Raw genomic sequence first — 13,731 nt, 5'->3', positions numbered from 1 at the left:
TACATTCAGTTAGGAATAGTCTACATCTCTGTATAGGCTCCCTGATTCAGTGCAGCCTTGGAGCAAGACTAACCCCCGCTCGCGACAACACCAGCTGGGTCCTGTCTCGCATATCGCAATATCCACGGAGAGTGAATCTGGAACCAGGTTAACGTTAGTGACTACAAGGCTTCAGATTGTTGTCCGGAAATAACGCTTGGTGTCGCTGCACTTGAGTCAGTCTATATCGGGCACAAGCGGGGACCAGTACACTACAGCCTCTCGACATTGAGGCAGAACTTGGAGACGGTGTATCGCCGAAACAACACGAAAATATCTCACGATGGCAAACATGATCGGAGACTGGAAACTGGTGCCCGAACTCACCACTGGCCATGATGAGTTTGCTGAGGCACTAGGTAAGTGTTACAAATAAACAAATGGGGAATCAACGTCAAACTACACCATGATGAATATGTTTCGTTTTAATATCAACACTTCGTTTTAGTATTACCCTTCGGTACGGTCCTGTCCGGTTTCTAGGCAAGTTATGCGTAAGTAATCAGCTGACTGTATGTCTCGTTGTTGTGAAATAGTCATGGTTAGTGACGTCTTCACGTGCAATACGACCCTTGTGTCTCTTCATGTGATACCTAGCAGTTTTTATATTCACATATAGAGCTAGATAACTTACATATAGACCTAGGTACGCGATTAAGATGCATATAGCAATGACGAGTCCCCGGTGCGTGATCAAAGTTTAATTCAAAGTTATTTACGGATACCATGTATGTTATGATAATTATGTAAATTGATGTACAACGTCAAATTATTATTCACAACATAAACTTACTCATACGAAAGTAGAGTACTTTCTGGATGACAACTTCTCAATTATAGAGTGAGTGAGTTGCTATTTACGCCGCACTCAGCAATATTCCAGCTATATGGTGGTCGTCTGTAAATAATCGTGTCTGGACCGGACACTCCAGTGATTAACAACATGAGCATCAATCTGCGCAAATGGGAACCGATGACATGTGTCAGCCAAGCCATCGAGTCTGACCACCAGGTCCTGCTAGTCACCTCTTACGTATACGGGGGCGGTGGTTAGAGCGTTCGCTCGTCACGCTAAAGACCCGGGTTCGATTCCCCACATGGGTACAATGTGTGAGGTCCATTTTCTGGTGTCCCCCGCCGTGATATCGCTGGAATATTGCTAAAAGCGGCGTAAAACCAAACTCACTCACTCACTCTTACGTATACGATAATTATAGTCACCTTTTATGGCAAGCATGAGTTGATGAAGGCTTATTCTACCCCGGGACCCTCACGGATTTTTCTGCTATGTAAGATGAGAATATTCGTATAGATTCATACACCGTTGTCAAGCAACAGTCTCCCTTTTTGTTAGTATTATAGTATATTTGCATCGCACATATCCACTTGTGTTTGCTCAAGGCACTGGTATTTTTTTGCCCTCGATCATGGGATGTCAATCTAAGAGGCGCATCGTATTATCAATCTCAGCTCCCTTTCTAGTACACATACTTGCTTGACAATACTTGACACTTTTGTTGTTCGCTTTGAAGAGGTGGACAGGCTATTCGCTTTGAGGAGTTCGCTACGCGTTCGGTTCCAAATGAAATTTAGAGACTATCAATTCTGCATAACAATTATCTAATTTCCCAACACAGTACGTTTATCTCCTAAGTGATTATCTCTGGTTAAACCAAAGCCAGTGGCTTCTCTTGCTTCTCCTTTGTAGAAATAGGTCACGTGACTGATCAAAACAGTAACCTTTTCATTCATTGGATGGTGAGATATACCTTTTACTACTAAACATAAACTTTGTTTGTTAGATTTCGTGAAAGTATTAGAAATATCCCTTTGAAAGGCAAATATGTTTCACAAGCTACAAAGAAATAGTGTTGTAATAGTAGGTGACCATTCTGGGTGGACATCAGGACTCTTTGATTTTTTAGGCCGCCTTGGATATATGGGAAAGTGGGCTAAAAAACTCGGCAACCTCCAAAAATATGTCTTATCATATTTGCAAGCACTGAGCAAGGTTTTCTGCTTTTATCCAGTGTTTGCCATATTTCAATTCACCAGCTGGCCATCAGGGCTTGCTGCTACTCACAGACTTTAATATCTATAGGCCCTGAATGACATCCCAATAAAAACAAAACACACTACATTGCACACACTTTCACAGTGTTTCTACAAAATAAAGCGAAGCAGAAATAGCACAGAGAGAAGTTTTTACTTGTTAAACTGGTGTTGACATTCCTACGCCAAAGCGCTGAAATACCAGGAAGTGAAATTGTAAGTTAGCGTAACACGGTGAATCATGGATGATTATCGAACGTTAATAACAGAAAAAAGGGTTGACAGATAATTAACCGAAGACCACAAGGGCCTGAACATATTTGAAGCTGCCGGCCCGACACAATAACAACCGGCGCTGGGCCCCCGGGCCGGCGGTTATTTCGAACGGTGCTTTTATCCAGTGGGGAAAAGTCACCTAATGTTTGAATTGGAAATCCTGGATTTATGGCATCCATCTTGGACGCCATCTTGGATTTTTAGGAAAGTGGTCCCCCAAAATCGGATAAACCCCAATGATATGTTTTATGATGATATTCCCCAGCACTTTGCAAATTATCATGCTTTAGTCCGCCATATGTCTTTTTGCACCCTTTGCCAAGGCACTATATACCACGACAGTCTGTAAACATCAAGTCATGAGCGCACAATCAAATGGCAAGATAAGGAGTTTGCTGATTTTGTTAGAATCTTACACCTTGGGTATATGTTTCCTCCAAGATGTGAAAATGTGGTTCTTGTAGTCATCATATAATGATCATGCAATTGTTTCATGATAATCCGTTAATCCGGTGAACCAGTGACCTTGTACCAAATTTCGGTCCAGGGGTACTGACACTAAAGTCTTACGGTTGAAAAGTAAGTAAACAACATTCGGTTTGTTGTTCCAGGAATGACGGATGCAGAACGCGAGGCAACTCGCAATCTGGTGTTTACCTTGCATCTGTCACGTGACGGCGAGGTGTGGCACATGAAAGTGGACCTGGAAGATGGAAGCGTGTTTATGGACGTCAACTTCACGATGGGGGTTCCCTTCCATTTTCTCGGTTTCGACAAGGTTACTAAAATGACGGTATGAATGTTTCATGTTTTTCGTGATGGGTGAGTGTGGCTAGAGTGAGTGAGGTTAGCTGTCAGCATCGTCAGAGCAACATCACGTCAAGGAACACCAACCTCGTATGTACACTCGCGTGGACATCCCTGTTAGTGGTAGTGCTGGCAATGTACAGGTTTAGGAATCACTTGCTTAAAATTTTGCATTTATAGATAGCTGCCGGTCGGTGAAATATGGCAATCAGGTTTAAAATAGGGTCAGTTAAAGAGTGCTGTAAGGGAGATAACTCCATTTATTATCATTAGTGGCGTGCGAGGTGAGCATACCGCCGGAAGATAGGGAATAACTCGGGTTTTTGAAAGACGTTTTGAAGGCTGTAAGTGTTTAGGAATAAAGGACCCACATTGCACAGTTCAGTCAGTCAGATAATAGCAATATGTTTCATCAAAAGGATCAGGACTACCAGTCCTGAGTGAGTGAGTGAGTGAGTTTAGTTTTACGCCGCACTCAACAATATTCCAGCTATATGGCGGCGGTCTGTGAATAATGAAGTCTGGACCAGACAATCCAGTGACCGACAACATGAGCACCGATCTGCGCAATTGGGAACCGATGGCATGTGTCAACCAAGTCATGTGACCATCCGATCCCGTTTGCCGCCTCTTACGACAAGCATAGTCGCCTATTATGGCAAGCATGGCTTGCTGAAGGCCTATTCTACCCCGGGACCTTCACGGGTCACTATCAATCTTGACCTCGGATAGCATAAAAGCATGTGTGTGCTTTATGCGCGTGCGTGAGCTTGCGTATGTGTTTGCATGCGTGCATAATATGGCCATTTACGTGATTTATATGTACACTGTTATAAATTATTGAATTTCATTTTCGCGCAGAGTGTCATCAACCTAGAGAACGACCACTTCGTTGAGAAGCTGACGTCGGACAAGAACGGCGTGATCATGCAACTTGACGTGGACACATATCGAGACGGGGACTTCGTCGTTGCGGTGAGTGAGTGAGGGGGTGTTTGCGGGTTAACGCCGCACTCAGCAATAGTCCAGCTCTCAGCAGTTTGTAAAATTTCAAGTTCGATTAGACAATCCCGTGATTAACATCATAAGCATTGATCAACGCAGTTGTATTACGACATGCATTAACCAAAGCCTGACCCCCGATCCCGTTTGTTGCCTCTTATTTATGACAACAGGGGATTTAACTGAGACCAATTCTGACCCGGGTCTTACTGGGTAGAGCCCGTTGATGAGTATCATAGGGAGTGAAGTACGGAGTGAGTAAATCAGTCAGTGCATGAAATAGTTTACAAACATTCAGTTTTACGCCCCACGAAGCAATATTTCAACTGCAGTTGAAACTGTCAGAACCAACATATGTCCAATCCGGCAAGGTGTCATCACCGGCAAAAAATCTCAGTCCCATCCTTTACTTGTACATTTAACATCAGCTCTACAATCCGGCACATTGCCTAAATTGGATTATTTGTTCACTCCCAGTGAATGCCGGTTTAGACAGCTATATGCCAGCAGTCTGTAAATAATCGAGTCAGGACCAGACAATTCTCTGATCAACAGCGTCAACATCCATAGACTCCAGAAGATATGAAGGTGATGATATCGTTTCCATCAATCCCAAAATGTTAGATACACGCTGATGACGTATGCCGGCGTGTATCTGATGTACCCTGTACAGCGGTAAAAGATGATGTTGCTGCAACATGCCTGCGTGTCCATCCCCTATTGTGTTTTTGTATCTCTCCCCAGGCGCAGACCAAGGATGGCAAGACTGAAACTCAGTGGCTGAGAAAACTCTGACCGACATCCCACACAAGCCACTGATTTTATCCGAGCACGTCACTACGAAACATTCCTACAGCCATGATTGCGTCAGTTTGTCACAGAAAGAAAACTGTCTGATACGGACTGTTCCAGATCTACACGGTCGGAACGAATTATGTTCACTTGAAAGTGAGCCGTATCTGTTGCAGACTCTGACCTTGCGGATATATATCAGCTTTTTTTTCACTGAGATTATAAGCAGAGCAGTTACTAAGTATGTTTATTTTCTCTGTTAATACAGAATGGTTGTACACTGCAGTATTTTGTTATAATACAATATTTGTGATTGGTTATACTGTGCCAAAAGGTATGTAGATAAGACGTACACTACTGTGGAGTGTACATTTTCTGATTATTAGAGAATGTGAAGGTAGAGGAACACAGTGGATTGTCATATTTTAGAAGGATAACCATCGTCGTGGTTTTTTATCAATGCTTTCTCAACTTTACAGATTTAGCTTTTAGATATTAATTCCAAACTAAAAGTTCGAACAGCCAATATTTTAGGGTGTGTAAGAAATGAAACTACTTATATATAAGCATCTTTCATAAATTAGTACATCCATCGTATTTTGATAATTTTCCGCACATTTTAAAAACACGGACTTTTGTTTCATTTAGCCTTCTGGCAGTTGTCTAAACATTTCCCAAACGTTCTGTTTGATCTGTATGAGGCTCTCTGTCACTGTTATACTTTCATCACACGTTGAGTTACATAAATCAAAAAAGAACAGTTGATGGAAGTAATTTCAAAACTGACACCTGATAGTCCAGAGTATTTCTCCTAGACATAGGTTTGCCTGCTTTAGACTTGGACTTTGATCTTTGTGTTGACCGAGATGATCAGGGGAGACGATCAACAAATACTGGTATTGCACTCCGATAAAGAGAGGTGTCGTGTGCAGGAAGGAACATTTAAAATGTGGAAATAAAAATGTTATGAATATTTTATGTCCGCTTCAATTACCTTTGTCTGCTAGAGACAGTAGAATAGAGTAATACTTTTCCATCCACCGAGAACTTGGCTGTAGGTGTTTCAACTGATATATTTCAACTTGTATGTATACAGCTGACATGTCCATATCACATGTCCGTCAACCTGAAAAAAAAACATGCCTGAAAAACATCTTTTTTTATTATATCACGTAAATAATGAATCGCGAATCATTGAGATGCTGAATCTTAATGCTGAATCTTAATGCTGACAAAATACCAGCGCTTTGAGCAAGCAATAGTTACATGGATATGTTCGCTATATAAATATCCTATAAAAAAAATAATAGTAATGACAAAAAAAAGTAATCATGTGATCCTTTCATGCCTTTATTAGGCATGGTGCCATCAGGATCTGCTGCTGGTCGGTTCCCAGTGTCTAATTTCTTCTAATTCACAATTCTGTGCTCGTTGGTTTCACGTGAATACCATGTGCCGTGGGGGATGGCGGGGTACCCTAATGGTTAAAGCCAGGTCGAATACACAGGATCGATTCCCACTTGAGCACAATGTGTGAAGCCCATTTCTGGTGTCCCCCGCCGTGATGTTGAAGAGATTCACTGTAACGTGTCATATGTTGTACACACACACAACACACACACAACACACACCCACACACAATAATATAATAATAATAATAATAATAATAATAATAATATCCCTCTTAAAACCAGCTGTTTAACGTCTTGATGTGGCACGTCCATTTAACAAAGACTTCCACTCGGCCTGTTTAAATTTTCTATCCCTGGGTATTTTGCCCACTTTAAACAAACAGCCAGCAGGCCAGTCTACCCCCAAATGATTCGTTGTCATGGAAACTACTGTACCCTTCAGTAGATAAATTGGGTTTCCATCACTGTAATATCGCGCGCTTTCGGTGTTTTGTTAATATCAGATGGGGAGGTCCATTAATTGTCTGTAGTTGTAACCTTCTACAAAATCATTTAAGATACCCAGGTAGTGATATGCTAGTTTGTAAGTGAACATCTGTTAATTAAAGAATATTAGGATGCATAAACGGTATTTCGTATAAAATTTTCAATTTCTCGGTGTGAAATTGAGGACTTTTGTCGTATCTTATGCGGGATCCCGAATGACACAGGAACAACATCTACAGGGTTTCAATAAGGGAATCAGGTACTTTATATTACGAAGGCGAACCCATACAAAGCGTAACCGTGAAGGTTACTAGCCTTCAGTAACCCATGCTTGTCGTAAGAGGCGACTAACGGTGATATTGCTGGAATATTGTTAGATGCGGCGTAAAGCCATACTCACTCACTACTTACGCAAACAGGCTACACTCACTGGTCTCACGGAGCTTTCAGATCTATAACTGGAGATACCGCTGCAGTTTGTACACTCTGAGTTTTGTTTTGACAGCCCAAAGTACAAATCGTGAACCTGCACTCATTACATCCGGATCTGATATGGCTGGGTACCGTTGCCAATGTTGGATTAAAACTGACAAATATTTATCATCTGAACAATATGTTATCAGCATATTTACATTTTTACAAACACACATGACAGTGTAAGGAAACGGCTGTCACGGGCGTCCACACAAACCCTCCTGCACCTGCACGGGCAAGAGCACCTGCCAGTGCACCTTCTATTGCCCGTCCAGTTGGTTAACGACAATCATCCTCTTCTAGGATACATGCATTAAGTGTGCATCCTTCCACCTCACCATAGCAATGGTTTTTAAGAATTTGTCAGCCAGTTCGTTTCTTGAATGTTTCAAAGCCCGAGTGGTATTTTATCCGCTCGTCTCAAAAACATCCTGCCTATATAAAGTAAATACATGCTTAATTATAGTCAGAAGCGCAGTTAACTCTCCTGATGTCATGACGTAGGGTGAATTTACTCGCCCTGGGCTGTCAGTGCTCTGACCAGACAAGACAAGGGTCACTCGGTGCTTTGTTCACCCCAGCATGCAGAAGAAATTATACTTGTAATTGGTTTACATTTTGTGAGCCTGAAGATTTTCATGTTTTAAAATTCTTTGAAAGGTTTTTCGATTAACATACATCATTTTATTGACTTGAGTAGTTTAGATGAACTGAAAGTTAAAACAATTTGCGTAAATATTAACGCATGTGATATTTAAGACACAGTCGTTATTTACAGAACCACGATGTATGAAAACCATCAGAGAGTAAGAAAACAGATGCATGATTTAACGTCAGCCACAAATACTGTCTACTCTCTCAAGTCCCTAAATCTTGCTGCTTATGGACTCTTGTCCTTAAGTTTCAGTACTTCGCACGGACATTAGTCATACTGACCACGGGTTGTAATCCTAAACTTACTTCGACCTTCTTTACTCCTATACATAATGGCCTCCTCCGTAGTATAGTGGTTAGAGCATCGTATACATACGTATGATGTGAGCGAGTTTAAATTTACGCCGTTTTTGCAATATCCCAGCAATATCGATGCGGGGGGGCACCAGAAATGGGCTTCACATATTTACTCGTGTTGGGAATAGAACTCGGGCCTTCGGCGATTGTAACTGCCATATCCGAGGACAGAGAGGTCCAGAGCAGAACAGCCATGTTATTTCCTTCTCAGAGATGAATGAGGGAGACCATTATCCTGCTGGAAAACCTGGCGCTGAGGCTTGGCCTGAAACAGTGGTACAACGTGATTTTGATGAGCTTCGTTTCTGTAGACAAGGACAGTCACACGATGACGAAACAACGTGCAAACTTGTTCTCTGGTGAAAGCTGAAGCTACCCCACACCATGACGCTTCTTCTTGAGGCCTCAGCCCTCAGCCCTCAGTGTTGGAATGACCTGCCTTAAGAAGGATTCAGCTGGAAGGAAATCAACATATTTTTGTGTGAAACGTGAAAAACATGCAAAGTACACACCAAAAGCATGAAAACGCTTGCGGTCGGGCGATATGTTCAATATTTACCGCAAAACCATCTTGGAATACGCGGTTTAATCATGGGATACTTTCAAGGACCGTAACTGCAATATATAAGAATGAACTGAAGTATGTAAGCATAAAGCAACACAAAGATAACCGTAACTGAAATGTATAAGCAAATAGCCAACTTTAACTGATTAACTGAAATATATAAGGAAAAAGAAACCTTAACTGAAATATATAAGCATGAAGTGCAATATATAAGCATAAAGATAACCGTACTGCACTAAATAAGCATAAAAAACGACCGTAAGTGAAATATATAAATACAAAGATAACCGTAACTGAAATATGTAATCACAAAGATAACCGTAACTGAAACATAAAAGCACACAGATAACCGTAACTGAAACATAAGCACAAAGATAACCGTAACTGAAACATAAGCACAAAGATAACCGTAACTGAAACATAAAAGCACAAAGATAACCGTAACTGAAGCATATGAACACAAAGATAACCGCAACTGAAGCATATAATCACAAAGACAACCGTAACTGAAACATAAGCACAAAGATAACCGTAACTGAAACATAAAAGCACAAAGATAACCGTAACTGAAGCATATGAACACAAAGATAACCGCAACTGAAACATATAATCACAAAGACAACCGCAACTGAAACATAAGCACAAAGATAACCGTAACTGAAACATAAGCACAAAGATAACCGTAACTGAAACATAAAAGCACAAAGATAACCGTAACTGAAACATATAAACACAAAGACAACCGTAACTGAAACATAAGCACAAAGATAACCGTAACTGAAACATAAGCACAAAGATAACCGTAACTGAAGCATAAAAGCACAAAGATAACCGTAACTGAAACATATAAACACAAAGATAACCGTAACTGAAACATATAAGCACAAAGATAACCGTAACTGAAACATATAAGCACAAAGATAACCGTAACTGAAACATATAGGCACAAAAACGATCGTAACTGAAATATAGAAGCAAACTGAAATATATCACGTAAAGCCGACCGTAATTCCCACACATTGACTTATTATTGCCAAGACGTCTTTGTGGCGACAAAATGGTTTTGCATATGGCCGGCTATAATATCGATACATAGAAATGCTCGAACCCCCAAAATACTGAATTTGAATAAGGGACGTTCTCGTTTTTTACGAATTTGAGAGGTCCCAGTACAGTCCCCAACGGTATAAAACGAATCTACTGAGCTAATTTGAACAATACGTCATTATGGCCCTAGGCTTGCTGGCTATTCTTATTGTATTGCTGATAGATTTATAGAAGCTGGCATGCGAAAAAAAGAGATTCACTTGACAATGGGTAAGTGTAAAGAAAAATGTAGTTACAGCTTTAGATCACTTAACAGGGGACAGAACTGGAAAAATAAGCCGAACGGTTGACCTCCAAGACATTAGGATCGTCAATTCTGAAGTAAGTGCTTTTTTATATCAAGCAAATTCTGTTATATTTGTTTGCGGTCAGATAATGGAAATTCCCTCGTCTAGTTTAACGTTGACTCACGAACAGTGTCTACAGTGTGGCGACACATGCACACATACAGATAGGCAGATCCAGGGGGTTGGAAATCAAGTGTGCGGAACTCCCCCCGTTCCATTTCTCAGTAGTGTGCAACTTCTTTCTCAAAAAGCTGTATCCGTCCCATATACAATCAACAGAAAGACGTTGACTGTGGTGTATCGCACACAGACAGGGTAGTGTATTTGCTCTACCTTGAGACGAACCTTTCGTGAACATATCGTCCCTGGAATATGTTAACATTACAGATTACCCTAATAAGCTACAATGAAAGAGAGCCCACATACTCTCTTCATTGTCAGAGACTAAACCAGTCTGCAGTTGCTTGGAGTTACCCAAGTCTCTCTCATCGGGTACTGGCTAGCCATCGATAGTGCGTGTGACAATTGCCCACCCTCGAAGTGCAGGCTTGTCGGAGTTAGAATTAGTTTTAGCAAGAAAAGAACTGAGACGATGGTTCAGCAACGCCTGTGGTGTTGATTTTCGGTTGAAGTGAGTGAGTGAGTTTAGTTTTACGCCACACTAAGCAATGTTCCAGCTATATGGCGACAGTGTAAATAATCGAGTCTGGACCAGATCCATTTGAAGCGGATCGTCGCCGTACTTTAAAGTACACAACACTCTTTCCTTTCCTTCTGATGAGATGAAAGAGGAGCCAGAATGTTTTAGTTTCTACACATGGTGAAAAACATTTTCATCACCATTAGAGATTGCAGTGAATTCTTAACACGCTATAATAGACCATGTTTGGGCTATACGTCTGAAGTCATTATTGACGATAAATCACGTGTCCTTGTCACGTGAATGCTTGTCACAAAAGAACTGGTGTTAAATGACCCACGTGGCTAATCAACCATCACGTTTTAGCGTAACTGGATACGTCAAATCACAGGTAAAAGGAAAAATACATGGTATTAAGACTATTTCATGGTGATTCATAAAAACATATTCTTTCGTCGCATCACATGGTGACAGTCACTGGGTTGTCTGGTCCAGAAAAGATTTGTTTGCAAACAGCATCGTACAAATATAATAGATATAGACACAATGGTGCAATCGACTCTGCTTTAAGGTTTCTTCTGGATGTGGAAAGTGTTTTGTCGCTTCTATGGGTAGTAAAACTCATATTAATCGGGTTTCAAAGGAACTCGTTCCATAGACTGGAGTCACATTTAACTTTAGAATAATCAACTCCTAGACTTTGTTTGTGGCGGTTTATAAGAACGGGAAAGTCTGCCTCCGAGGTTAAAGTAGGAAATGTAAACACTTAAGAGAGGCAAAAGATCGAACCTATGCCTGTTTCATTAAATTAGGCTGAACCGGTTACAGTTTGGCGCCAAAAATTCTTTTTAGACCAGAATACTTTAAATTTTGAGTTTGTTTGTTGACATGTAACCAGTCGTGGTCGAGAACAGCGTTGTTGCCCTCTGGTACAGTTTCTTTGCGTTGCTTTCCCTAAAGTTTATCCTCTGTTATATAGTTTCGAAGAATTGCCTTGATTCTCTAAAGGTTTTACCTTTTGGTGTGGTTTTACCAGAATAACTTTAATCCGTGAAGAGTCGGGTTAGAGGTGGTCCTCGGCAACCCATGCTTGTCACCAGGGGCCACTTGTCAACAGGGTCCGGTGGTCAGACTCGCTGATTTGGTGGACACATGTCACCGCATCCCAGTTGCGTACATCGATGCTCATATTGTTGATCACTGAATTATCTGGTCCAAACTCCATTAGTTACAGACCACAGCCATATAGAATACTGAAATGTGCAACGTACCAGCCAACCATATAGCCTTCTCCCGTGTTATTATATCCTGCTATAGCTTGCAAGTATAGCTTTCTCTGGCGTTATTATCTCTTGGTTTAGTTGCTAAGTATAACCTCTAGCGTTATTACCTCTTGGTATAGTTTCCCAGTATAGCTTTCCCTCACGGTATTACCTCTTGGTATAGTTTCCCAGTATAGCTTTCCCTCACGGTATTACCTCTTGGTATAGTTTCCCAGTATAGCTTTCCCTCACGGTATTACCTCTTGGTATAGTTTCCCAGTATAGCTTTCCCTCACGGTATTACCTCTTGGTATAGTTTCCCAGTATAGCTTTCCCTCACGGTATTACCTCTTGGTATAGTTCCAAAGATATAACTGTGTAACATACGCTGTAAGTTATCCAATAGTTTCCGAGTATAGCTTCCCCGAAGGTTTTTACATTTTAGAAAAAATTCACAATACAGCTTTCACTTACCTTTCGTGATATAGTTTTATAGTATAGTTTTCCCTCATTTTTACATTTTAGTAATGCAGTTTCAGAGTCTAGCTTTCCTCAACTATACACCTGGAAATTAATTAAGCTCCACCCTATTTTTCATGATTGGCCAAGTTGGCTGGTCTGGTATTGAAGAACATGTTACATATTCAATGGTTTCAGTATATTTTATGCATAGTATAGACATCAGCTGAAAGAAAGATACACTTTGGTGGTTTCAGATTGGGCTTTATTTTAAGTTATAGACAATATTGTAAAAGGTTCAAATTTGGCAGAAACATGTTGAAATTTACTATTGTCATGCATGGAATTTGGCATGGTTCTGGATGCAAACGCCATGTTGCAATCCTTGAATTGTGTCTTAAGAGTCAGAAAGCATAGTTATTGTCAATATTTTGTGTAACCACCGCGGACACGGACGACTGCTTCAAGTCGTCTCCTCATTCCCTGTATCAGTCTTTGAATCTGACGTTGAGGGAGTCTGGCCCATTCCTGATGCAGTGCAAGTTCCAGTTCACGTACCGTTTGTACAGGGGGGTCTCGTTGTCGAACTCGTCGGCCTAGCATATCCCAAATATGCTCAATCGGATTGAGATCAGGACTTCTGGCTGGCCACGGGATTGTCTCCACAGCGTTTTGACGTAAAAAATCGACGACGGCATGTGCTCTGTGGGGCCTGGCGTTGTCATCCATGAAAATTGGACGGTCTGCCAACACGTGATTGTCAAAATGTGGAACAACACTTGTTTGTAAGATCTCACGTTGATATCGAAGTGCGTTTAAATTTCCCTGCACTGTGACCAGATCAAGTTTGCTGTCATGGGAGACGGAACCCCACACCATGACGGACTCTCCACCTCATGGAATGGTCTCGGCAATGTGTCGTTCTGCCATTGCCATGTTTGAACGTCTCCAGACCCTTAAGCGGCCGTCAACAACGTGCAATAAGAACCTGCTCTCATCAGAGAAATGGACTTTTCTCCAGGACGCAAGATTCCAGCGTTGACGTTGTATCGACCATTGT

At 41.2% G+C, this 13,731-nt stretch overlaps 1 protein-coding gene across 1 annotated transcript; it reads left to right on the top strand.

Moving 5' to 3' along the window:
- Positions 1–82: 82 nt before the first annotated feature.
- Positions 83–6,272, top strand: LOC137272331 (uncharacterized). The gene is made up of 4 exons (XM_067804699.1): positions 83–398; positions 2,979–3,160; positions 4,036–4,149; positions 4,921–6,272. Exons 1-4 carry the CDS (start codon positions 323–325, stop codon positions 4,969–4,971), a joined length of 423 nt encoding a protein of 140 aa, XP_067660800.1. The 5' UTR covers positions 83–322; the 3' UTR covers positions 4,972–6,272.
- The last annotated feature ends 7,459 nt before the right edge of the window (positions 6,273–13,731 follow it).

The sequence above is a fragment of the Haliotis asinina genome, chromosome 2 (genome assembly GCF_037392515.1).
Source record: "Haliotis asinina isolate JCU_RB_2024 chromosome 2, JCU_Hal_asi_v2, whole genome shotgun sequence".
Taxonomy (NCBI): Eukaryota; Metazoa; Mollusca; class Gastropoda; order Lepetellida; family Haliotidae; genus Haliotis; species Haliotis asinina.
This window is presented reverse-complemented; position numbering and strand designations above follow the sequence as displayed.